Source organism: Conger conger, chromosome 15 (assembly GCF_963514075.1).
Source record: "Conger conger chromosome 15, fConCon1.1, whole genome shotgun sequence".
NCBI classification, from domain to species: Eukaryota; Metazoa; Chordata; class Actinopteri; order Anguilliformes; family Congridae; genus Conger; species Conger conger.
This window is the reverse complement of record NC_083774.1, coordinates 38,521,059-38,549,044: the sequence shown is the minus strand read 5'-3', so window position 1 is coordinate 38,549,044 and position 27,986 is coordinate 38,521,059. Positions and strand designations below refer to the sequence as shown.

The 27,986-nt window shown below is 43.6% G+C and overlaps 1 protein-coding gene across 1 annotated transcript in view; it reads left to right on the top strand.

The window, feature by feature from the left end:
• LOC133111125 (protein kinase C-binding protein NELL1-like) overlaps positions 1-27,986 on the top strand; it is a 328,107-nt gene that overhangs the window by 150,272 nt on the left and 149,849 nt on the right. The window contains exons 8-12 of the mRNA XM_061221274.1: positions 1,496-1,630; positions 3,594-3,696; positions 17,734-17,807; positions 20,297-20,396; positions 23,862-23,990. Coding sequence (XP_061077258.1) covers positions 1,496-1,630; positions 3,594-3,696; positions 17,734-17,807; positions 20,297-20,396; positions 23,862-23,990 — 541 coding nt within the window. The remainder of the gene's footprint in view (positions 1-1,495; positions 1,631-3,593; positions 3,697-17,733; positions 17,808-20,296; positions 20,397-23,861; positions 23,991-27,986) is intronic.

Below are 27,986 nucleotides of genomic sequence, written 5' to 3'. Positions count from 1 at the left end.
ATATTAGTTATTTTAATTATTAATTAAAATACTAAATTTGTGGTTAGATATTTCTGATAACAGTAATTTTATGAGACTGATTACTTTTCGCAGTTATACTGCTACAGAATAAACTGGCGCCCCGGTTTCGTAGAGAGTAAAATCCCTACGTTATTTGGCGGCCCGTGCAAGGACCCCCTACAACATTTTTGAATACTCAGCAGGTTGTCAATCACACAGATGTCATGGATACACTCAGTGAGCACCTTAGGCATTTATTAGACTTATCCTTTAGACGTATTAAGTCTTCTGCTGCTGTAGCCTATCCACTTAATATGTGGTTATTTTCATTACTGTCACCTTCCTGTCAGTTTGACCAGTCTAGCCATTCTCCTCTGACATCACTCATTAACAAGGCGTTTCTATCTGCAGAACTGCTGCTCACTGGTTTTTTGTTTTTTGCACCATTCTTTGCATACTCAAACCATCCTGTCTGGCACCAACAATCACTTCACAGTCAAAGCTACTTTGATCCGATGGTTGATGTAAACATTAACTGAAGCTTCTGACCTGTAGCTGCATGATTGTATGCATTGCACTGCTGGCACACGATTGGCTATATTAGATAATCATAACATTAATGGTATTTGGCAGACACTCTTATCCAGAGCAACATACAGTTGATTAGACTAAGCAGGAGACAGTCCTCCCCTGGAGCAATGCAGGGTTAAGGGCCTTGCCCAATGGCTGTGCGGATCCCAGTCATGTACCTTAACCACTACGCTATAGGCCGCCCCATGATCGCATGAATCAGTAGGTGTACAGGTGTTCTTAATAAAGTGATCTGTGAGTGTATTTGCATGTAAACTTAAATCCACCCTGTTCGTAGAATAAATACTGCCTGTCAGTGATCTGTAACTGTTGCGCATTCCTGCAGGTTGAACACAGGTGTACAGAATCAAAGCTTTAAAGAAAAGAAAAACATGTAATTAAAACTGCTGATGCTTTCAAATGGGATATTCGTGTAGTGTCTCCACACGGCGTTCATATCATGGAGGTATTTAGAATATTAACACTTCCCCACACAAACTAGGCTTTCACCTGGATCTAGTTATTTCAGTACAATATTTCTGCCCCCTGAATAGTACAGAACTACAGTCATGTCTCCCCACACCTTTCTTTCAGACTTTTACAGTCCTCACAACAAAATATCCTCAGTTTTTCTGCAATGTAATAAGATTGAAAAAATGCCCTGAGGTTCCATTCCAAGCTAAATGGAAGGTTTTTAATTAAGGTTAAAGTAGCTCTGCCCTCACCTGGAAAGAAAATAGCATGAATACTGTTTCAGTAGAGTTCAATATTTAGTGACAGCACTGGCTGTAAAAAAAAAAAAAAAAATGTATTGGCAAAATTTTTTTTTGCCAATAATCACGTCCACATTGTCTTTTGTGAATTCCTTTTTTTGAAAAGAATTGAAAACCCTTGACGGTGGCCATTTCGTTTTTTTGCATGCTAGCTGAACTACGCAGAGATGCGGCTGAGCCAGCGGGAGGGCTGCCACTGTGAGAAGACCTGCAGGGCCAACGGCCGGGAGTACAGGACCAACGACATGTGGGTGGAGCCAGAGAACTGCCGGAACTGCGCCTGTAAGGTAACTCTTCCCCGCCCGCCCCGCATCCGGCCCCGGCCAATGGTGGATCCCCGGCTCTCTGCTGAAAAAGGCTCAGATTCCTGCCTCCGTATCACTGCATTGTGATGAAGCATTGGGAAAGAACTATCTCATTAATTCAGTGCAGACCGTGCAGCCCAGTTAATCTCTAGCTTCTGGGCCTCCATCTCTGAGTGTGCTATGGCTCATTTGAATAGGAATTAAAACGAGGTCACAGGCAGCTGAAAGCATTGATAAAGAATGACCCCAACTGACATCATTTGATTTCAATTCCAAACAAAATGTTGTCATATAAAATACTAAAAATACAGTGTTGTAGTATGTTTAATAATGCAAATTAAACAGGTTTATATGTGTGTAACTAATAGTTATGTTTTTATTTTTTATTTGTATTTATTATTATGATGATGATTGTTATTATTATTATTAGATTTTTATTATTGTTAAATAATGACATACAGTCCCCTCCAGAAGTATTGGAACAGTAAGGCAAATTTCTTTGTTTTTGCAATACACTGAATACATTTTGGGTTGAGATAAAAAGATGAACACGACCTCAGAATTTCAGCTTTTATTTCCTGGTATTTACACCTAGATGTGTTAAACTACTTAGAACATAGCACAGAACACCCAATTTGTAGGTGAGCAAAAGTATTGGAACAGACATTTATTTAAATAAATGAAAGTAAATAACACTTAATATTTGGTAGTATATCCCTTGCTCACAATACCTGCCTCAAGCCTGCAACCCATTGACATCACCAATCTGTTGCAATCTTCTTTTGGGATGCTTTTCCTGGCTTTTACTGCAGCCTCTTTCAGTTGTTGTTTGTTTTGGGGGGGGGGGGTTGCTTCAGTCTCCTCTTCAGGAAGGTAAATGTATGCTCAATTAGGTTACGGTCTGGTGATTGAAATTGAAATCCAGTCTAAAACCTTACACATTTTCTCCCTAATGAAGTCCTTTGTTGTGTTGGTATTGTGTTTTGGGTCATTGTCTTGCTGCATGATGAAGTTCCTTCCAATTAGTTTGGACAGATTTCCCTGCAAGTTAGCAGACAAAATGTTTTTATAGTTTTTGTTGATCATTCTGCTGCTACCATCATGAGTTACATCATCAATAAAGATTTGTAAGCCCACTCCAGAAGCAGCTATGCAAGCTCAAGCCATGACAATTCCTCCACCGTGCTTCACAGATGAGCTCCTATGTTTTGGATTATGAGCAGATCCCTTCTTTCTTCATATTTTGGCCTTTCAGTCACTTTGGAGATTCCAGAGCTTTTGTGGCTCATCTCTCTACATATTTGCAAATTGTAATCTCGCCCACCGATTCTTACTTCTGATGATTAGTTTTCATCTTGTGGTACAGCCTCTATAGTGATTCTTATAGGAAGTCTTATTTGAACTGTTCATTGAGATACCTTCACCACTCAGCATATATAACCCAGCATATAAATATTTTTTGTTTAACCAATCCAAACAGGACACATCTGGGCAACAAGAAACACCAGTCACATGTTCCAATACTCACCTAAAAAATGGGTTGACTGATACAAAAGGTGATATGTTCTAAGTTGTTTAATAAATCTAGATAAAAATACGAGGAAATAAAAGCTGAAATTCAGATCTTCCATCTCATGTAAAAAATTTTTACTTCAAACTCAATTGCCTTCAGTGTATAGCAAAAACTAAGGAATTGACTTTACTGTTCCACTATGATTGGAGGGCACTATAACAAAAAATACACAGGGTTGTTGTACGTTAATTCAAACTAAACAAGTTCATCCTCATAACTGCCGTAAATAAATACAGTATCTTTGCTTAAGAAGGGTTCACCAGTAAATATTTGGTCGAGTGATTCTTCTTCAGAAAAATATGGGCTGTCTCTCAATGTTTTTCCTGCACTGCAATTGGTTTAGGGTGAGTCCCGGTGTTCTCCCTGTTTCAGAACGGGGTGGTGGAGTGCCGGAGAATATTCTGCCCCCCGACAAACTGCTCAGCGGACTCGCTCCCTGTGCGTGTGGAGGGGAAGTGCTGCAGGAAGTGCAGGCGTAAGTGCAAACAAATCTCCTTTGGCTCACGGTGTCGCCGTGGTGACACACTGGCTGAGGTGTGGAGTCTCAGTGCGTTCTGAACCGTACTGAAGCCCTGGTTATGTAGTAATGGCGTGGTGGCCTGTAGTGTAGTGGTTAATGTGAATGACTGGGACATGCAAGGTCAGTGGTTCTAATCCCGGTGTAGCTACAATAAGATCTGCACAGCTGTCGAGCTGACTGTTGAGCAAGGTCCTTAACCCTGCATTGCTCCAGGGGGGATTTGTCAACTGTACATCGCTCTGGATAAGAGCATCTGCCAAATGTCAATAATGTAATGTATCCTCCTGAGACTTGTTAATTCATATATAATGTATTTCATTTTTTAATTGAATGCACCTTTTAGTATAGGTTTCAACAAAGTAGAACATGGTTCTTGACATTTAGACAAATGTTCCCTACAGGGGACAAAATTGATTGTCATGTTTTAGGAGAATATGCCATTTGTGGACGGTGGACATGGCTGTGTTCTGCCAGAAAAGTGCATAGTGTGAAGGGCCTTTCCTTTCAGATTTAGCTTTTTGCATTCTTCAAGGTTCAATCACTAACGGGTGCCTCTCTTTAACAAAAAAAGTGTTTTCCCAACGCAGCTAAATGTAGGGTGTGTTATTGAGTTATTGTTAGCACATGGTGGCTCTGCCTCTTTTTGGTTTAATACAACTTCAGTCTCCAGTCACAGCTTGAAGCATTGATCTTCAAGCAATAGTTTCCTATATGCCAAGGATACTCAAATGCATTACTCAAGTTCTGTTTCATATTGGTCAACATGCAACTGCAACTGTATGGGTCAAGCCTTGCGTGGCTGAGCTGTTAATAAATGAATAATAAATTAACCACTCCCCCCACCTGTGTGGAATCAAAATTCAGGTGTGAGTGCCAGCTCATTCACTTGTCTCCTGATGAGGCTGTGAGACTGTGTGCTCTTCGGGAGCACTTTGTTGGATTGCTTGGAAAGTCTTTGGTTTCTCTTTGAGAAAACTTGTTTTGCCGAGTATAGCCTCTTCTGCCAGAAGAAGTCGAGGCGAGAGCGTTGCGAGATCGGACTGCACAGGAATGTAACTGAATGATAAGTGTTAATTCTCTTGTTGGGTGAGTGGATTGGCCTACTCTCAACTATGGCTGCTGACCAGCATCTTCCTCCATCAGGACAGAAGTGACCGTCTCAGCTTGGCGTCGAATGGGCCTCTTAAGGAGGCTCAGGTAGATCCCAGAGGGATGTTGGGGGTAGATGCCCTAGCATCTGCAAAAGTGTGTGTACAGTAGTTTGCAAAAGTATCATCTGAATACTGAAATTTATCAGATTTGCCTAAATTACAAATAATACATACACATATCATTCCTGTCAGTATTTTTATTGCAAACTTGTATTCTGTAACAGTACATTTTCAAAGTAAAAATCAATTAGTCAGCATTTTTTTTTAAAGAAAAGAAAAATGATGTTTGCATAAGTATTCTTGTGCTCTGTATGCTCCAATTGAAAGATAAACATACGCAGATGAAAAATGACACAGTTGTTTTACAATTGGTCTCCAACTGTGAAACATTTTCTGTATAACCCCCTTCATTTCAACTATAATTGAAAAGACTGTCAGTCTGTAGGAAAGTAGTGAAAATGAAGATCAAACAGCATTCCAAGGAAGTTCAAGATGAAGTAATAGAATTAATACAAAAAAAATCCAAGAGGTTGGACGTGCCAGTAAGCACTATTGGATCAATAGTGAGAAAGTGGAGGCTCCATCATACTACCCAGGCATTGCCTAGATGGGGCCGTCCCTCAACTCAGCATCCATACAAAAAGAAGACCGGTGAGAGAAGCCACAACAAGACCACCATCAGTCACACTCTGAAGGAGCTACAGAGTTAACTGGCTGAGAATGAAGGTGCACCAGTCAACCATTTCAAGAGCAATGCATAATGCTGGCATGTATGGGAGGGTGGCTAGAAAGAAGCCTTTCCTCAAGAAGAACCATATGAAAGCACATCTGGAGTTCACCAGATGGTATGAAAGTGGTCCAGCTAATATATGGGACAATGTTTTGTCTGATGAGACCAAGATGGGTATGTTTGGTCACAATTCCAAGTACTATGTGTGGTACAGACCTAACATGGCCCATACCTCAATTAATACCATCATGAAGTATGGTGGTGGCATAATCATGCTGTGGAGATGCTTTTCATATTCAGGAACTGGGCACATCTTGTCAGAATTGAAGGGAGAATGGATGGAGCAAAATATAGGGAGATATTACAAGAGAACCTGTTTCAGTCTGCAAAAAACTAAAGCTCAGGAGGAAACTCTACCTTTCAGCAGGACATTGATCCTAAGCACAAAGCCAACTGGTTTAAAGAACAAAAAGTGTTCGATAGTGGCTACGTCAAAGCCCAGATCTGAATCAGATTGAGAATCCATGGCATTGTTTGAACACTGCAGTAAACAAGAGACAACAAAAGAAACCAAAGGACCTGGGGTTAATCTGCCATGGTGAATGGGCAAAAATAACCCATAAACAAAGTAAAAAGCTGGTAGATACTCACAATCTACAATTCTATAGTAATCTCAACCTGAGCATAAAAAAAGAAACTTACTTCCCAATTAGACTTCATTTGGTCATTGTATTAATGAAAGGGCATGTTATTTATCATTACACTGCAGGATGGCTTTTTGAAAGACCAACTGTTTTTTCTCTCACATCTGACCCACAATGTTTTTTTATGCAACTGAGAGGTGAATAAGGCTAAATGAATCGAAATCTCATGTGTAAGGCGCATGCGATTCTCTTGAAGTAGCATACAATCCAGGATAGGACGGAGCTTACCTCATCCATCTTCAGCTCTCGAGAAGCCCCAAGTTTGTGCCGCAATCCAAGTGTATTTGATTGCAAAGAATCTTCTCAGGGCATTGATAAAACTGCTCATCATCTCTATTCAATGTTCTTTAAATCTTCCTCCGAAGGACCCTTGCTGCCATCCATGACCGCTGCTCTCGAGTAAGCTGGGAGAAGGAACAAACTATGCAGATCAGCCACGCTTGCGGCTCTGATGAGATTAAAGAAACGTTGAAAGCATTCTGAACTCACCATGTTCTTGGGTACATCTGTCAGGTTTGCAGCTACTAAGTTCAAGTGTCTCTTGCCGATTAGAGCAAGACTGTGAGGAACTCTAGAGGAAAGCTGGTACAGATCTAGACCCATGGCCTGCTGGGTTAAAGTTTGGGGAACTTTTCGGCTCTTGTACAGGTGTGCAGTATCTCGAGCTCCTTCAAGTCCTGAAGTGAGCTTTTCCATCTTGTCCACTGCTCTTCCAAGTTCTCCGGGAAGGGTGAATCCCAGCCGCCCCCTTGCTTAGTAAGTTCTCTTAGGATCAGCTTGCCTTGTATAGTGACAGGAGCAAGAAGCTGAGAGAGTTATAGAGGCTATTCACAGTAGACAGCACTCCTCTGTGAGTGACAAGCTTCTTGTCATCTATAGCCTGGAATGTGAATGAATCTTTGATGTTCCAGAGTCGGAAGGTCATCAGTGAAGAGGTCCAGGTCCTTTATGTCCTCAGCCCTCTGGGGAAAAGGCTTTAATTACTGCCGGTTGGCTGAAGGTGAGTTTATGTAGCCTGAGATTAGATGCTGCAAGCATTTCCTGTGCTCGTCCAAAGATGCTAATGGCCTCTGTTTCAGTGGGAAACGACTTCAAGACGTTGTCAACATAGAACTCTCGTTCAATGAGTCTTCTTGCCTCACTCACAAAGTTGCCTTCCTCATCCTTGGCCACTCTCCTCAAACTATAGATTGCGACGGAGGGTTACGGTCTTTTTCCAAAAACGTTCAGGTCATTGCTCCGGTACTACAAGAAACGGAGGAAGTCCCTGTGATCTTCTTTCACCAAGAAGCAGTGTAACACACTGAATGTCAGCAGTGATGGCCACAGGTTCTTTGCAAAATCTTATGAGCACCCCCAGGAGGCTGTTGTTCAGATCAGGGCCTGTGAGCAAGACATGGTTTCAGGAAACTCGTTCACAAGGTGTGCTGGAGTCAAAGACTACACAAATCTTGTCAGGTTTTTTGGAGAGATACACGCCAAACAATGGCAGGTACCACACTTCCTGACCGTCCTGAAGGGGGCGGAGCTTACTGCTGAACATGTAGTTCAGCATTCATGTTGAACAGCAGGAGTGACTGTGATGACGAGCTACGCCAGGGGTCGGAATCTCTGAGCATTCCCTGGGAGAACATATTGAAGCTGGGATCTGTTCACGTCTTGGCTTCTGTGTGGACAAAGTCAGTGAACACTGAGAGTGGTGGGAATGCTTCATTATGTTCCCGTTTATATCTGGATGCAAAGGACATCCATGTTGCGTGGAAGCTTCGCCACAATAGATTTACATTACATTACATTAACGGCATTTGGCAGACGCTCTTATCCAGAGCGACGTACAACAAAGTGCATACCCATAACCAGGGATAAGTGCGCTGAAAGACCCTAGAGGGAAGTACAATTTCAACTGCTACCTGCACAACAAAGATAAGATTTTTTTTACCCCCCTGATAGGTATCTAAGTACGTAAGGTCAGGTAAATAACCATCAAGCTTGGTGGCTTCTGTGTGAACCATAGATTTCCTGGAACCATAGGTGCATCTGCTCTATTTAAGCCCTGTCTTCCCTAGACTCTGGGCTTTTGTGTGACTTCCTGTCATTCACGTTCTGTCATTCATAAAGCCAGGTATACCGTAGCTGAAGAACTGTATTTATTTTAAAAATAAAAGACACACAGGAACCTCCTTTACTTAGGCTAGAGCTAGAGGGTTTTGAGACTTTCTACACTGTTTGTTTGCTCGCCCTATGCGTGGTTACAGTCTGTGTGGTGTGCTGCTCTCCATTTCGGCTGACGCCTGCGTGTACCTGATTCCCTCTCCCCTCGGTTTAACAGCTCTTTCATGGTTAGTGAAGCTGGAGACCCCTTTGTGTGTGTTGCTCGTCACCATTTTATGTTATTCACCAAGCTAGGTATATGTTAACCAGAGGACTGCTTCTCTTTTAAAATTAGAAGAGACGTAGGAACCTCTTTTAGTTTAGGCTTGAGTGGGGTTCTGAGACTTTTGTTGCCCTGTTGTTTGCCCGCCCTGTGCTAGGTTCCAATCTCCGTGGCGTGCTGCTCCCGAGTTCGGCAGACACCTGTGTGTACCTATTTTCCCCTTGCCTACTGTTAACAGCTCTGTGGCTGTCAGTAGAGCTGGAGGCGGAGTTGAATTGGCGCAGTTACTTTCGTTATCACTTTTTCTTCATTTTCTTTCTGTTATTTACAGAGCGTTATATACGTTATCCGTTATATTAATTCACTGGAAGACTGTAATCTCTTTATTCAACAAAGAAATCCATGAACCTCCTTTAGCTTGGGCACGAGTTAGGGTTCTGAAGCTTTGGTCACCCTCTCTGTTCGCACGCCCTTGACTGGGTTCCTTTCTGTGATGGCGCTGCCCTTAATTACAGCAGCGACTATTCAGATTAACAGCTCTGTCACTATTAGTAGAGCTGGTGTTAACAGCTCCCTCACCTTCAGTAGAACTGGAGGCATAGGCCACTTTGTTTATTCCCTCTTTTTCCCCATTATTCCCCTTATTTACAAATCTGGGTATTCGGGAGTCAGAGGTTTGCATTCCTTTCTACTGAAAGCTATGCAGGAGCACCCCTCAGCTTTGAAGTAGAACTCCATCTCACCGCTGTCTGTTCTGTTCCCGTCCTGTGCTGTGTGGCGGTATCCGTGGTGGTCTCCGTGGCTTGCTGCCCCCTATTTCGACAGATGCCTTTGTTTACCTTTTCCCTACTCGCCTTGTTTTGACAGCTCGCTCACCGCTAGTGGAGCTGGAGACTGAGCTCGCTTTGTGTATGTCTTTCATCACATTCTCCCACGTTCACAAAGCCAGGTAGATGTTAGCTAGAGGACTGCTTTCCTTTTAATCAAAAGAAACACCGGAGCCTCCTTTAGCTTCGGGCCAGGGTTTTAAAACTTCTGTCACCCTTTCTGTTCCTTTGCTGGGTTCCTTTCTCTGTGGCGTGCTGCCCTAATTTTGGCAGCCATCTCTGTCTACCTAGTTTCCTTCTCGCCTCGTCCTAAGAGCCCCCTCTTCTTTTGAGAAGGCTGTGGCTGTGTTTTTCCGAGGTTATTTATTTCATTTACCTCGCTCCAGTCTGTTTAGATGTCTCGCCCTCTCTTTCCGGGGTTGTTTTGTGTTGGCAGTTTGCCGGGGAGTATTTTCTTTTTTAGTTTCACTCTATTAATTATTAACAGATCCCCCTTCACGGTCGCGTCTGGTCCTCCAACCCCACTCCCTCACAGTTGTTGTACGGAATGTATTGTACCATTTTACCAAATTTAAAGAATGAAAATGAATGCCAGCAACAATTATTATTATTTTTTTTTTATTAAATCAAGGGGCACTTGGGGCAACCGCCTATATTCTCTTATTAATGTGGAGCTATTTCAAGTCACCTCTAAGTCTTAAAGCCTTCATATGTCCATTATATTTTTATATATGGTACACTTTTAAATGTACAATAGCTAATTTCGGACTCTTAAATTGACTCACATTCTATGAATATAATGCAAAATTATTATTCAGTTCAGGGTTCTCATGCACTGTTTCGGAAAGCTGACAGTGACAAAAGCGTCTTTTCGTAGTGTTCTAGGAAGAAAATGTTTGCCAAACAGGTGACTTTATGTAATGTTTACTTTTGTGTGCTTCTTGACACTATTTATATTTTGTGTCTTTTTTAGGTTTTTCACTTTAGCTAACCAAGTATATTGTGAGTAACTAACTGGCTATATAACTAAGATATGATAGTCTACACACAAACAATGCAACTGTAAACTTACAGTTTGAGACAAATGAAAGTTATACTAAACATGCATGATTGAACACGTAAAGAGGTAAAAGGAACATGTAGCTGCCCAAATTACACTCCAGACATGCAATCACTAATATTGGTTATTACACTCCAGACCAGTGATTACTGAAACTCTGTATACTATTGCTTATTATCCAAGCAAAGAATACATATCTAGTTGTTTTATAAGTAGATATGTAGTCTTTGTGTCACGTTTCAGGTCTGTCTCGCCATGTTTTATGTTGATTTATGTTTATTTATGTTGTCTTAGTCACGTAGTGTCTTATCATGTATTATGTTGTCTAGGTTCGTCATGTTGTTTAGTTATGTTTCGTTACGATTTATTTTCTTGTCATGTTTAGTTATGTCTCGTTACGATTTATTTTCTTGTCATGTCTAGTTATGTTTTCGTACGACTTTATTACCTGGTTATGTTGAGTGATTATCGTCTTAGTTTCGCTTTGTGTTATGTTTTGATGCATGTTTATTGTTACGTTAACTGGTCGTTGTTATGCATACACTTTTACATGTTTTTCCGCAAACCTTGCGTTCCGCCTTTTCTCTTTCTCTCTCTCTCTCTCGTTCTGTCATTCACTCCCCTAAGTGTTTCCATTTGTCTATTTACTAAAACTACTAACGCTAGATCAGGATTGGGTAGAGACTAACAAACTAATCATGTGTTCATGTTACCTTACGTTTCTCGTGCATGTCATTTACTAATTTACTAATGCTAGGGCAGGATAGGTTTATTACTAACAATTACTAATCTCCTTGTTAAACTTGTCATCCATCGCACCTGTTTTCCATTTCCTTGCTACGCTCTAACTAATTGTCTACACCTGTCTACACCTGCATTTATAGCCCAGTCGCGCAACTGTTCACTGCGAAATTGTCTGCCTCTGTTTTCCACGCAACTCTTGAGCATTTACTGTTTTGATTACACGTTACGATCCAAGCCCGTTACCGACTATTGATTATTGATTTCTGTTTTGTGACCATTGTTTGTTTTTTGACTACGTCCCCGCCTACCATTTTTGTACTTTTGCCCCGCTGATTGTTTCATGGTTTCGACTCCCGCTTCGCCCACGACTACGCCTCTGCCTGCCGTCCGCCTGTTCATCTGCCCCGCTGACAGCTCTCCTGCTACCGGACCTCCCTGCACGCCTACCGACTACGAGATTGCCTCTTCCCTCAGCACCGTGCTTTTTGTTTGTTTTGTATTTGTTTGGCTGGATCTTCGTGTATGGACTTTGCTTGTGTTGACTACGCTCCTGGGACTCGTCCCGAATAAAGCCCTAACGGGACTTTATTTTACTATTGTTTCTGAGTCGTGCATTTTGAGTCCAACCCCCACGCACCCGTCTCAGAACAATTTCGCCACTATGGACCCTGCTGACTCAACTGCCATGTTCCACGTCCTCCAGGAACAAGGAGCCATCGTCCGGCAGCATTCACAAGGAATCTCCGAGCTTCACCTAGAGATTCGAACTGTGTGCAGAGATGAGGAGGCTCGCCGTTGCGGTCCTGCCACAACCACGGGAGGAACCCACCCACCCACCCACTTCCCCGGCGGTCAACCCCTCGGGAGCCTGGCAATTCCGGGAGCCCCAACAACCCCCTCCGGAGAGGTTCGGTGGAGAACCTGAGAGGTGCAAGGCGTTCCTACTCCAATGCGAGTTTGTATTCAAACAACAGCCCCAGACCTACAACAGCGACGACCGTCGGATTGGCTATGTGATGGGACTACTCAAGGGGAGGGCGTTGGATTGGGCTACGGCGGTGTGGTCCGGGGATTCTTTCCCTCCTCGTTACCCAGTCTTCACCGACGAGATTCGAAAGGTGTTCCAACATGCATCCAGCGACCAGGAGCCATCCCAGAGACTGATTGCTCTGCGCCAGGGACGGAAGACCGCGGCAGAGATAGACGCTCCAGGACGAGTTGGCGCGACTGGACCCCATCACCCAGCTCGACCAACTCGTGCGCACCACGATCCGCCTGGACAACCGTGCCAGACAACGCCGGTCGGAGAGACCGATCCTTCCCGGCAACCCGTACCCCAGGCAGGGCCCAAGTCCTCGACGAGAGGAGCAGCAGTCGGAGGGATCCGAACCCATGGACCTGTCCCGGGCCGGTACCAGGGTCTCTACCGAGGAACGAGCATGCCGCAGAACCACCGGTTCGTGCTTCTACTGTGGGAGGCCGGGTCACACCCAGGCTCGGTGCTCCTTCAGGACCAGGCGACCAGTAGAGGTGAGAGCAGTCGACAGGCATGAGGGTGCTGACAGAGAGAACCATCGTCCCACGCTCACCACGCTGTTGATTCTTCCCGACAGAACAACCCGGATTAACGCGTTGGTGGATTCTGGAGCGGACGCCAATCTCATCGGCGAAGTGTTGGTGTCCGAACTGAACATCCCCACCCTCCCTCTACCCCACCCTGAGAATGCGCGGTCGCTGGATGGAAGGACTTTCTGCCGCATGACGCACATCACTATTCCCTGTCAACTGGTCATTTCTGGGAACCATCGGGAGATGATCCAGTTCCGCGTCATCCAGTCCCCCAATGACCAACTCATCTTGGGATTACCCTGGCTCCAGAAACACAACCCCACGATCAACTGGAGTTCCAATCAAGTTCAAGCCTGGGATTCTAGATGTCATCTGTCCTGCTTGCGTTCCGCTCCACCACCAGCAGAGGGAGCACCAGCTACACCACAGACTCCCAAGCCCTCCCTGGAAAGGGTTCCCACACCTTACCATGACCTGGGCGCAGTGTTCTCCAAGATACAAGCTCAGTCTCTGCCGCCTCATCGACCCTACGACTGCGCCATCGAGCTCCTTCCTGGTTCGTCACTTCCCTCAAGTCGCCTTTACAACGTCTCCAGACCTGAAAGGGAGGCTATGGAGACATACATCCGTGACTGCCTGGCTAACGGACTAATTTGCCCTTCTTCCTCTCCCGTCGGTGCGGGATTCTTCTTCGTCCAGAAGAAGGATGGCTCCCTACGCCCGTGCATCGACTACAGGGAGCTGAACAACATCACGGTGAGGAACAAGTATCCTCTGCCCCTGATGGACTCCGCGTTCCACCCACTTCACAAGGCCACCATCTTCACCAAGTTGGATCTTTGCAACGCGTACCACCTGGTACGGATCCGTGAGGGCGATGAATGGAAGACCGCCTTCAATACCTCTCTCGGACACTTTGAATACCTGGTCATGCCATTCGGCCTCACCAATGCTCCTGCTGTGTTCCAGGTCCTGGTGAATGACGTTCTTCGGGACTTGTTGGGTCGCCATGTGTTCGTCTACCTGGATGACATCTTGATCTACTCCACTAATGCCAAGGATCATGAAAACCACGTCAGGCAAGTTCTACAAAGGCTTCTAGAGAACAAATTGTTTGTCAAGGCAGAGAAGTGCGTCTTCCACTCCGACACAGTTGAGTTCCTTGGGTTTATCCTTGAGAAGGGACAGATCAGGGCGGATCCCAAGAAGATTCTGGCGGTCACCGACTGGCCCACACCCACCTCACGCAAGCAACTCCAGCGCTTCTTGGGATTCGCCAATTTCTACCGAAGGTTCATCCGTTCCTATAGTCAAGTGGTCTCCCCTCTAACCAAGCTCACGTCCCCAGCGGTGCCATTCCGGTGGAGCCCCGAAGCTGAGACGGCCTTCACCAAGGTCAAGAGACTGTTCTCTTCTGCTCCCATCCTGGTACACCCCGACCCCACCCGCCAGTTTGTGGTCGAGACGGATGCTTCCGACACAGGGGTAGGAGCAGTGCTCTCTCAGGTGGCGGCCGCTGACAACCGACTACACCCCTGCGCCTTCTTCTCCAAGAAGCTGTCCCCGGCGGAGAGGAACTACGACGTTGGTAACAGTGAGCTGCTGGCAGTCAAACTGGCGCTGGAGGAGTGGAGACATTGGCTGGAGGGGGCCGAGAAGCCTTTCATCGTTTGGACCGACCACAAGAACCTGGCATACCTCCAGACAGCCAAAAGGCTGAATTCTCGACAGGCGAGATGGGCGCTGTTCTTCGGGAGGTTCGACTTCTCTCTGACCTACCGTCCAGGTTCGAAGAACGTTAAGCCCGATGCCCTGTCCCGTCAATTCAACACCTGTTCTGAGCGTGAGATCCCCGAGAACATCCTTCCTGCCTCCTGCACCATCGGATCTGTCACATGGAAGATTGAGGCGGTGATCCAGAGGGCTCTACGGGAGGATCCCGATCCCAGGTCCAACCCCGGATTACGCCTATACGTCCCCTCAGCCGCTCGGACACAGGTGCTGCAATGGGCCCATTCATCCCTCCTTTCCTGCCATCCCGGCTTTACCCGCACCTTGGCGGTGCTGAAGCGGAGATTCTGGTGGAGCGCCATGATCCCTGACACCAGACGCTTCATCAAGGCTTGCACCACATGCGCCAGAAGCAAAGCATCTCACCAGGCCCCTGCTGGACTGCTTCAACTATTGCCGGTGCCCAGCCGACCACATCGGAGTGGACTTCGTGACCGGACTTCCCCTTTCCGAGGGTAACACCACCATCCTGACGGTGGTGGACCGATTCAGCAAAGCGGCACACTTCATCCCCCTGGCTGGATTGCCCACCGCCCAAGAGACCGCGGATGTTCTGGTGAGAGAGGTGTTCCGCATCCACGGACTTCCATCGGACATCGTATCTGACCGCGGCCCCCAATTCATTTCCCAAGTCTGGAAAGCGTTCTGCGTGGCCCTCGGGGCCACAGCTAGCCTCTCTTCGGGCTACCACCTTCAATCCAATGGCCAAACTGAGAGGGCCAATCAGGACCTGGGGGCCGCTCTACGCTGCGTATCGGCCAAGAACCCAGCCGGCTGGAGCAAGATGCTTACCTGGGTGGAGTACGCTCACAACACCTTACCCTGCGCCGCCACCGGGAGATCACCGTTTGAGGTCTCCCTGGGCTACCAACCTCCACTGTTCCCTGACCAAGAAGCCGAGATCGCTGTTCCCCCCCTCACCATCCACATGAAACGGTGCGCCAAGGTTTGGAGGGATGCCAAGGCCGCGCTGCTAAGCACGGCAGACCGTAATCGGCGTTTTGCTGATCGCCACCGCACTCCAGCTCCAGCCTACAAACCAGGTGACTCCGTCTGGCTGTCCACTAAGGACATTCCCCTCCAAGCCACCTCTCACAAGCTACAACCCCGCTTTATTGGTCCCTTTAAGATCCACAGTATCATCAACCCTTCCTCTGTTAAACTTTCACTCCCTGCTTCACTTAGGATTCACCCCACTTTCCATGTTTCTTGTATTAAGCCTGTATCCTCTCACCCCATATGTCCCCCGGATCCCCCACCACCTCCCCCCCGCATTATTGACAACCACCCTGCATTCACTGTTAAGAAACTCTTGAACATTCGTAAGAGGGGCCGTGGGGTGCAATACTTGGTTGACTGGGAGGGCTATGGCCCTGAGGAGCGTTCCTGGGTCGCTCCCAGTCTCATTCTGGACAAATCGCTCATCAGAGACTTCCATCGTGACCACCCTGATAAATTCCAAGGACCGCCAGGAGTCGGTTGTTAAGGGGGGGGGTCCTGTCACGTTTCAGGTCTGTCTCGCCATGTTTTATGTTGATTTATGTTTATTTATGTTGTCTTAGTCACGTAGTGTCTTATCATATATTATGTTGTCTAGGTTCGTCATGTTGTTTAGTTATGTTTCATTACGATTTATTTTCTTGTCATGTTTAGTTATGTCTCGTTACGATTTATTTTCTTGTCAGGTCTAGTTATGTTTTCGTACGATTTTATTACCTGGTTATGTTGAGTGATTATCGTCTTATGCATCGTTGTTATGCATACACTTTTACATGTTTTTCTGCAAACCTTGCGTTCCGCCTTTTCTCTCTCTCTCTCTCTCTCGTTCTGTCATTCACTCCCCTAAGTGTTTCCATTTGTCTATTTACTAAAACTACTAACGCTAGATCAGGATTGGGTAGAGACTAACAAACTAATCATGTGTTCATGTTACCTTACGTTTCTCGTGCATGTAATTTACTAATTTACTAATGCTAGGGCAGGATAGGTTTATTACTAACGATTACTAATCTCCTTGTTAAACTTGTCATCCATCGCACCTGTTTTCCATTTCCTTGCTACGCTCTAACTAATTGTCTACACCTGTCTACACCTGCATTTATAGCCCAGTCGCGCAACTGTTCACTGCGAAATTGTCTGCCTCTGTTTTCCACGCAACTCTAGAGCATTTACTGTTTTGATTACACGTTACGATCCAAGCCCGTTACCGACTATTGATTATTGATTTCTGTTTTGTGACCATTGTTTGTTTTTTGACTACGTCCCCGCCTACCGTTTTTGTACTTTTGCCCCGCTGATTGTTTCATGGTTTCGACTCCCGCTTCGCCCACGATTACGCCTCTGCCTGCCGTCCGCCTGTTCATCTGCCCCGCTGACAGCTCTCCTGCTACCGGACCTCCCTGCACGCCTACCGACTACGAGATTGCCTCTTCCCTCGGCACCGTGCTTTTTGTTTGTTTTGTATTTGTTTGGCTGGATCTTCGTGTATGGACTTTGCTTGTGTTGACTACGCTCCTGGGACTCGTCCCGAATAAAGCCCTAACGGAACTTTATTTTACTATTGTTTCTGAGTCGTGCATTTTGGGTCCAACCCCCACGCACCCGTCTCACTTTGCTTGGATAATAAGCAATAGTACACAGAGTTTCAGTAATCACTAGTCTGGAGTGCAATTTGGGCAGCTACCCGTGAACAATCAGAATAAGCCCCCACACCATTGGCTGTGGAAATTAGGACCAATTTCCAACCAATGAGCTTGTATTATTGTACAGCTGTACAATGTTTTGGTCCAGATTCTTATACCCAAATTTAAAGACTATAAACAGGCATGTCAGTCATGTCAGTGAGCCTTTTTCAATGATAGGAAGGGATTTTCAACGATAGGAATGGTCTTGTAACAATGTTTTAACACAAAAATCTTACATATTGTACTTTATTGTAATTTAAGCATTATGATGTCAGTACTTTATATTATTTTGGTCATAATTGCCTTTTAATCCTGTCTCTGGGTAATTTATTGTAATTAATCGTGTTTTATTGTGCAGCTAAATGTACCTACAAGGGCAAAATCTACGCAGAGAGGCAACGGATTTCAATAGAGAGCTGTCGAGAATGCAAGGTAAGTTTTCGTTCTTCTCTCTCTAACGCAGATTAAGCTCATTATTCACGTTCCATGATATTTAATTTGGTTGCGTGCTTTAATCACTGTGTGACCCAGGCAATCTGTCAAGTCTCATTTTATATGTGTGTGATGGGAATGTGATTTGTAATTTGCAAACCTGAATACAAAGCACAATTTTTTGTATCAACACATGTAAGCTGTTGGTAATACAATTAATACCTTTTGCTTTGTTAAAGACGTTTAAGATGTGTCTGGTTGACGTCTGCAGCAGAGTGGCAGCTTCCAGGCTACAGGCTACAAAGAGACTGCTTTACACGGCAGAGCTGAGCTGGGGGCCTGGGGCCCTCTTATTCCTGAGGAAGGTGGGGAAATTAGGCTGTGTGAGGCAGGGTTTTACTGTAGCATGCTAAAGGCCTCGGCGCTGCTGAAGGTGGAGGGGCGGGAGGAAGCAGTCACAAGGGATTCTGTGCTCCAGGAGTGTCTGCTTTTTAATCCTCTCGTTCCTGTGGAATCCAGAATTTCCCTCCACACCTTGGGTGGGGTAATCAGACTCATCCACCTTCTGGATCTACAGAACAGTAATTGGCTGTCCATTGTTCAGTCTGTTATATGGTGTGAGAAGTTACATTACATTTTACATTTTAGTCATTTGGCAGACGCTTTTAATCCAGAGCGATTTACAAGTGCATAGGTTCTTCCATAAGTTAAAGCATCATATCCATAACTAGTAAAGTACACATGAAGTGCTGTTCTAAGCATACAGTCATCATAAGTGCACTTTTTTTTTGGGTTAGACAAGAGGGATATCGGAAAGGGGGGGGGGGATCAGGAGGTAGGACTAAGGTACAGTTTGAAAAGGTGTGTTTTTAGTCTGCGTCGAAATAGGGGGAGGGATTCTCCTGTCCTGACAGTGGTAGGCAAGTCATTCCACCACTGAGGAACCAGAACGGAAAACAGGCGTGAACGTGCAGCTCAACCGCCAAGTGCACGTAGTGAGGGAACCATAAGGCTAACAGGGCCAGCGGAGAGAAGCTCCTGCTGACCTATTCAGTTAGCTCTCCTTCCTCGCTGTATTTTCATCCTCTGTTACAGCTGCAAACGCTAACATTTATCAAAACCCAAACTGGGAATTTATCCTGTAACCCACGGAACTGCTGCCCACTCTCTCTACAGTGTGGCTTGGTGATGCAGTGGTTAGTGCTGTTAGCTCACAAGCAAGGAGGTGGTTCTGGGTTTGGGTTCTGACTGGCTGCATTCATTCCGTGTGGCCTTGGCATGTTCTCCCACTGAGTGGGTTTCCCCTAGGTACTGTGGTTTCTTCCCACAGTCCAAATAAATGTATGCTCCAGGAATATCTGCCAGCAGGCATTCTGTCCCAGTCACAGCCTTTTAGCTGCTTTTAGCAATTCAAAATGGCCAATTAATTGTGATTTTGTGTTAAATGGCCATATAAGCACATGGATTGGAAAGGAGATTTAAATACGGTGTAATCACAATGACTGCTTCGCCAGCCTAAGAGAACTGGCTATTTCCCCTGCCGATATCTCATTAACAGTTACTCAATGTCTTGTCCATTATGGGCAGTATTCATAAGATTTAATTTACAAGCACCTGGTTTGTGACGATACAAATGTTCTTTTATACCAGAGCCCAATGAATTCACTTCATTTTAAGAGATGCAATTTGCCTGTCTAGTTATCATTCACCATTGTATTTATATCATCTCCCTTTTAATGGTTTATGTGGGCTCAAATTTATGGGAAACATTAATTTCAGGGCAGTGCTGTAACAATGGCACTGTGTAGAATGGGGAAAGCTATTAAGAATATAATGATACTGCAGGCTCCAGGATTAACAAGGAAATATGTGCTGTAGGTAGATAATTGATGGCTTTTACTTCAGTACATTGAAATAATTTATATCAAGATGAGAAAGGATGTTGCAACGCTTCACAATATACAGTATGCAAGAATATATAAGCTGCGGATTTAAGAAACATATTTTTGCTGGAAAATATGTATGTATATCATTTTCCCCAACAGTTATATGTAATATATTATATAAAATGTGAAATTTATGTAGGAATGTGTGCACTGCTTACTGTGGTTATGAAGCCCTTATGCAAATTGGTAACACTTTACAATGAGTTATATGAATTGGTATGAACTAAAGTAGTTAACTAATTACTGAAAAGTTAAGCTGTTCAGCTTTGTTTATGCATTTGTGTTATTATTAAATTGTTAACAACTACATTAGTTATCGCCAATTCAAATTGGAATGGAGAAACAGTTTATGCATTTGTTATTGGCTAATGGTTAACTAATTAAAGGTTTATCCTATGCTCTAATACATTAGTTCATAACAAATACATTAACTATTGAAAAGTTAATTTAATGCTTAATTTATTAGTTAATGCCAATTCATGTACCTCATTGTAAAGTGTGATCTGCAAGTTCAATAAGTCAGGAAATATTTTGTGTTGGCAGAATGGAATGATGGTGAAGGTAACAGAGAAGTGTCCAGCGCTCAACTGCACAGTGAATGAACAGGTCCTCCCAGAAAACAGATGCTGCAACGTCTGCAACGGTAGGATTCTGTGTCTGTCAGCTTAAGTCCTCTCCTGTCCTGTCCTTGACCAAGGCACCAGCCTCAGAACTGGAGTTGGTCCCCGGGCGCTGCAATGTGGCTGCCCGCTGCTCCTAAGTAACTAGGATGGGTCAAATGCAGAGGTTTTTTTTGTTTTTGTTTTCTGCATTAGTGTCTCAGTTAAAATAAAATGACATATTACAATCATTAATAGACCACTTTTCGCATTAATACTTGATCAAGGCTGTCTGGGATTACATGGAGACCCAGAAGCAAGCAAGAAGTCTGCTGAAGAACTGTGGCAAGTTCTGTGGAACAACCTACCAGCATTTTTATCTAAAACTTCCGGCCAGTCTACTTAACAGAATTCACAACAAATATGTCATGATTTGTGTTTCTGTCTCCCCAGTGTTTCACCTTTTGTTACCCTCTGTGCCTCCTGTAGTCTGTTTTCTGTTCATTCATTCCCATTAATTTGTTTCACCTGTTCTCACTTCCTGATTGTTGTGCATACCTCGATTCTCGTTTCCCCTTGTTGTCTGTTCTTTATATACCTGTCTGTTGCACCATTCTCAACAGCAGCTTTCCTGCCTGAGTTGTCTGAGTTCTGATTGGAATTGGAATTTCTGTGGTTACGCAAATGGGTTCATTGTTCTGAAGCCTGCTCGATATTGATTTAATTTGATTTTTAACTGTTGATTGCTGTTTACTGCTCACTGCTTGTTAGTCATTTTTGTTTATGTTTAGAAACATTTAATTATTATATATATTTTTTTATTTTTGTTTTTTAAATTTATTTATTTATTTAATTTTTTTTTAATTTTTTTAAAAATTTTTATTATTATTATTATTTAACAATACTTTTTCACAGTATTGTATATCTAATCAGGCGGCACGGATGGTGCAGTGGGTAGCACTGCCGCCTCACAGCAAGGAGGTCCTGGGTTTGAATCCCTGTCGGCTGGGCCCTCTCTGTGTGGAGTTTGCATGTTCTCCCCGTGTCTGCGTGGGTTTCCTCCGGGTACTCCGGTTTCCTCCGGTTTCCTCCCACAGTCCAAAGACATGCATGTTAGGCTGATTGGAGAGTCTAAATTGCTGGTAGGTATGAGTGTGTGAGTGAATGGTGTGTGTGCCCTGCGATGGATGTATATCTAATCTCATTATAGCATTCTGTGATGACTTCCTTATCTCTTCTTCTCTTCTGCTCTAGCGATGAGTCTTTTAGGGGTCACAGTTTGGGTTACATGCACTACTTATCACAGTCTGAGCAAGTTTCCCATGGCATAGGGCTGCTTTAACCTCTCATGGCAGGAGGCTCTGGTGCAAAGATGCTATTGGGTCAAAGTACTTTCACCATATAACTAACTGTACAGCATCTTTCTTGGAAGATTGCCTTCTGGTAGCTTGTCCCTGTGCGTAGAGCTTACTATATGCTGGGCAGATTATTACTGCCTACCATCTGGTCATTGAATTTATTCAGTGAAATAATTTACACTTTATGGTAGGACATAGTATTCTATTTGCCCCTAGTATATACCCTCACATGCATATTCTAGTCATTTGTAAAGCTAACAGACCATCATACACCTATACTTATAAAGTAGGTTTCCTTTGATACATGCAAAAACTGACTGGGCCTGTCTAAAACAAACACCAGCACAAACATTATATGAAAAATTGTGCTAAAATGACAACTAATGGGTTGTCTTGTTAGGATCTATTGTATATTGGACCATCTACTTGGCAAGAGTATCTGACACAAAATAAGAATATTAACCTGTGGAAATATGCAGCTTATCACCTCAGCAGTGCTGTTTGTTAAAAGTTTTATAACGCATATAATCCTCTATTTTAAGGTACTCTGGGTTTGGGGATGGTGTTATCACTTCTCTGAGTGACCAAATGTTTGCCCATGTCTATTTTCTTATTGAAAATAAGATTACATTTTATAAAAAATGTCAACTGTCCTATTAAAGTTGCGTTCTGCCCACAGTGACATTGTTCAGTTGAGATGAAGGTGGGGCTCACTCCCTCAACCTTGCAGTTACCTGGTGAAGTTTTCCGCCTTGCTGATCATCATAAATTTGTCTGGCAAGAATTGTGCAGTGCAAAGCTGCAGATAAGACCTTTTTAGGCCATTTTTGATTTGGCTCAAATCAAAAATGATTTGAGTCAGGTGTCATCCAAGCTTTCTGCTTACAAGTACAAAAGTAGTAGTCAATTTGATGGCTAATACAATCTAACAACTCAAATGAAAATTCAAATGAATGCAGCCATGCAGTCGGCGAAATGCTGAGCTTGAACGTAACAATGCATGTTTCAGTCATTAATTCTATTATGATAAAATTCATGCTGATTGGTCCTCACTCCAGGGGCCGGTTGAACTAGCTGGTCTTAGGTCGGTTGTAGCTACGTCCGGTGTTGTGTTCCCTATTTACGCCTGTTGCTCCATCTAAATTCAGATTTTATTTGGTAAACTTCTACAACTAACTCAGTTTTCCTGCTTTGTGATACACTCCCCGGTCAGGGAACTGTCGATTAATTGAAATAGTTCAGCCCAGCAGAAAGAAAGTGTTCAGTTAGCTAACTATCCCCATACATGCGGAAAGGATTTATTGGATCTCTTCACCTTCTTTCCTGTCTGAAAGTCACTGGTCAGTAGGGAGCCACAAGGTACGCTGTTTTTTTGTTTTTGCCTTAATAACAGCAACCAATTCAGACCTAAGAAACCAGGTGAGGCGAGTTACCTATGTAATTAACTGCTTTAATGGATCAATTAAGTGCTGAGCAACAACATAAATGGCACACCCTGCAGCTCTCCAGGACCAGGAGTGAGGACCACTGGTCTAAGGCATGACCTCATCTTGAATCACTATGAATAGAGTCAGAGTCCCTGGATGTTCTCCGGTCTGTAGGTAAATAATGAGCCAATATGGCTCTGGGGGCTCTTTCTTCATTATGTATTCCTGTGTTCTTATGAATCATCTGCAGAAAGCCTGAGAAGATCATTAGTCAACACTGAATCTAAGTGATAGGAGATTGGCTGCTCTATAGTTTGGGGAACTTGTCTCTGACAAGTCTGTGGGGAGCCTGATTACAGTGGCGGGCTGCTTCTGCACAGGTGGATGGGATAAATAATGAGCCCCTTCCTTATCTTTCGCCATGGCATCACATCCGCGTTCGTACCCTTTCCTTCTCCAGGTTTTTTCCTCCTGCGCTCTTCCCTGTGACCTGCTGCTTAGAGTGTGGCATTATCTCGCTTTGGAACATGTATTTCAAGTAATGTTTGCATTTCAATGAGTTTTGTAGCCTTTTGCAGGATTTGGCAAAAGTCTTTTGGAACTGGGGGGCCTTAGCAGGTTACAGCAGATGAAAAAGCAGGATGTGAGCAGTAAGTGAGCAGTAGTGACATGTTTATGATTATGTCATGTTATGTCATTATTTTCATCCTTTCCCATCATTCAGGCTATGACTTCTGTGCAGAGGGAATCTATTGCGGGGAAAACTCTGTTTGCAAAAACCTGGACACCAAAGCAGTCTGCGAGTGCAAGAGCGGCTTCGCCTCGGTCCATGGGGACTCCACCTACTGCGAAGGTAGGGGGTGGGAGTTTCGCATCATCTTATTTCTCGAACTGCTGGAGTGCTGTTACACCACTGGGCGCAATGCTCTGTATAGAGCGGTTACAGAAGGAATCTTAGCGCTTGTCTCTCCAGGACAAGGGTTGCCAACCCCTGCATTAGGAGTAGATCAAGTGGACACACCAGGTTCAAGAAAGTGAAAGTTCTCCCCAGTACTTTGTTACAGTCACCTGGATGATAATTAGCACAATTTGGAGAAATAACTCATTTGTGAAATCAGCTCAAGGGTGGAAGAACATGTGGCAGGCCCCTGGCCTGTCCACCTAGAGCAGGGGTAGGTAACTCTGGTCCTGTGACATTTCTGCTTTTGAGCTTGTGTTTGACGGTTGATTAAAAGTCTAAGCCTCAGACTCGAACTTACAGTATCTTTGACAATGACTTTGACATTTCCCTGATAGTTATGTATCTTTATCGTTCTGACTGAGTCATTCTTAGTTGTAATGAAAGCTGACCAGTTAATGCAAGGATGCATAGCCTGCGTTGTTTTTGATAGGCTACTGACTGGTTAATTATCAACAATAACGATTTGTTATGATTTTGTTGTGGAAGTTGTGGAAGTTGTGGAATAAAGATTTTGATTGGGAAAAAGGCATTCTGGATGTCTTTTTTTGTTTTTAACAGTGCCTTTAATTGGCATCTGAAAGTCTTTGCAAAAAGCCTGGTGGCCCTCAGATAATTTACACTCATAAAGGAACAGGTGTGCATGGATATTAATGCTCTCTTTCACATAGCCTTTTATTATGTGTCATTCAATATTCATGTTATGTTCCTGTTATCTGTCTGTTAATTTATCATTGTTTATTATTGTTATTCTTGTGATTTATTATTTTTCATTATTATATCTGGTTATTGTTCCCATTACAGTTTCGCATTCGTGATCCCCTGTGACGTCTGTGTCTGAATGTTTCTGAGCCTGATTCACTCCCCTGTCTGCATGCTTCACTATTCGGGTGGTTTCTGGGTTTTCAACATTTCTTCCAGTCTCGCATTCCTTACTTCCGGCTTCTCTCGATAGTTAAATGTTGTAAAGCACTATTCTTACTAACTACTACTAATTTAGATATTGTACAGTACTAATCCGATTAATACACTTACTGTCTGTCTTACTAACAAACTAACAGTCACTTTAATTGGGTAGTTTAGATTAATCACGTAACTAACTCACTAACGTAATCTCCTAGCTTTCCACGCTGTTCTATAACTCTGCCTTCCTATGCTATCCCTGATTACTTGCTTAGTTTCAGCAAAGTGTTCGCACCTGTCTCTTACATCACTACGTCTTCACTCTATGCAAATGTCTACTCCCTACTCCAGAGCCGTATCTTTTACATGTGTTACGTGCATCCAGTCCGCGTTTTCGTCTCCCCGTTATTGTATCATTACCCTATTATGTTTCCCACCTGTTGTCTATTTGTTTAGTCCACCTTTCTCCCAAGCCCCACCTAGATTGTCACCTTCCCTCATGTATTTAATCCTCAGTCTCCGCAGTAACCTTTGTCAGAACGTTGATCATCTTTGCAGTAGCCGATTCTTAGTAAGCCTGTATTGATTGAGATTCCTGAGACACCCTTTGCCTGACATTGAGTTTGCCTTTGCCCTTTTCTTTTGTCCCCTTTGTGTTTTGTTGGTTTTGATCTTCGCCTCGTGTTTTTCGACCCTCCGCTTGCCTTATCCCTTGTACCTCTGCATATCTGCCTTTTTGGATTTTTGACCTCGGATTGTTTCCTCACTACTTCTCTTGCTACTCAATTTGGCATTGTGTTTATTGGAGTACCTGGCTTGGTTATTGGACTGTAATACACAACGATTCTGATTATCCCTTGGTCTGCGCTTCAGTCTCTGACCAAACGTAACAATTAATTCTTGGCAGATTTTGGAGAAATGTGTTTTCCTTTCCTTTTGTCAAGGTGTAATTTTTCTACATTTTTGGCTTTATACATAACAGGAATGCAGAACAACAAGACCCAGTTGCAGAAATCCAGAGAGCAAAGTTCAGTTCAGAATCTTTATTCAAAGACCGGCAGGTCACAGAGGCAGGGTTCGATAGACAGCAAACGGAAATAGCTGGGAATAGGCAGTTCATTGTTTAGTGTCCAGACAATGGGTCAATACACCAGCAAACGGATATATCAAACGTAATCCAAAGCAAAGTCGTAGTCACACGTGAAGGTTTGGTAGCATGCGGGGCAGAGCAGACAAAAACAGAATCCAAAGAAAAAAGTTGAAAATTACAAACAAAGTCGCTATTAGCTAAATTCCATTTAGTCATGGTTTATTTCCATAGCGCACCGCCCTGTCGTGGCTTATTTCCATACTGCACCGCTGGTCATAGTTTATCCCTTACTTATTTGCTACTCTGTATGTTCAACTCCATTAACCATGTATTGATCAAAAAAATTTTTTTTAATTGATTTTAAAAAATAGAAAATATTACAACTCATAATGTGAAGGGGGCGGCACGGATGGTGCAGTGGGTAGCACTGCCGCCTCACAGCAAGGAGGTCCTGGGTTTGAATCCCCGTCGGCTGGGGCCTCTCTGTGCGGAGTTTGCATGTTCTCCCGGTGTCTGCGTGGGTTTCCTCCGGGTACTCCGGTTTCCTTCCACAGTCCAAAGATATGCAGGTTAGGCTGATTGGAGAGTCTAAATTGCCCATAGGTATGAGTGTATGAGTGTATGAGTGTGTGAGTGAATGGTGTGTGTGCCCTGTGATGGACTGGCGACCTGTCCAGGTTGTATTCCTGCCTTTTGCCCAATGTGTGCTGGGATAGGCTCCAGCCCCCCTGCGACCCTGATCAGGATAAGCGGGTTCAGATAATGGATGGATGGATAATGTGAATTAACATGACTTTGAACCAATTTTTTACAGTATATGCTTTTAACATTAACATTAGCTAGCTATAACTAGCTAAATAACTTACGGTTGCAAGTCTTCATTGTCCAGAGAGCGAATGTACCTCCTCTTCAGATGCTCCAGCATATGATGTGCTCCCATGCCAGGCAAGGTCAGCTTTGCAGATGTTAGAGTTCACAACCTTTTTGGCCAAGTTAAGAGAGAAATGTTCCCAATTTGCAGGTTTTTGTTTGTGAAGGTGTTGCCATTGCACTATTGTTCACTTCACTCCTGTAAACAGTAATGCCTACAAGTCAGAGCCTTCCGAGTCAGCGCAAAAAACACATGCAATGACGTCACATACAAAATTTTATTTGTTGGTCAATTGTTCATCGATTGTAGTCATTGCACCCCAGCTAGGTGCTTCTCAGAAATCAGTGGAAGTTGAATATGAAATTTACCTGATTTATAATACATCTTATTTATTTATCATATGAAATGTGCCTCATTTCTAATACATTTTATTCATTTAGAATATGAAATTCACGTAATTTCGAATACATTTTATTTATTTATATTATGAAATTTACCTCATTTATAATACATTTCATTGATTTATAATATGAAACTTACCTTATTTATAATATTTTATTTATCTAGAATGTGAAATTTTCCTCATATAATATGAATTATTTATAGTATTAAATTTACCCCATTTAAGGATTTGTAAAAATAATAATCATTTTCATTTTCATTGGGTGCTATTCATCATTAATGTAAATCGCCCTAGCAATTTATAGCAAAATAGCCAAACTTCAAATGACTCCGAGCAATAGTTGGAACCACTATTAAAAAGCTTAAAATAAATAAACTGGCAAATTAAGTGTGGTCTTAAAAGGACTGGCCATTTCTGTCCTGGATTGACCCATATGCATTTATAATAATTATAATTATATCAACTGCTGGTGTTCACCACAATTTAGCATTTTGGAGAAGAAAAAAAGAAAAACCTACCATACATGAAAGTAAGCATTTCCCACTTTGAAGGAATATAATGTGTTAGTGTGCAGCAGTTTTTGGAGAGATGGGAGCTCTCCCAGGGGCCCCTTTCTCCAAAATG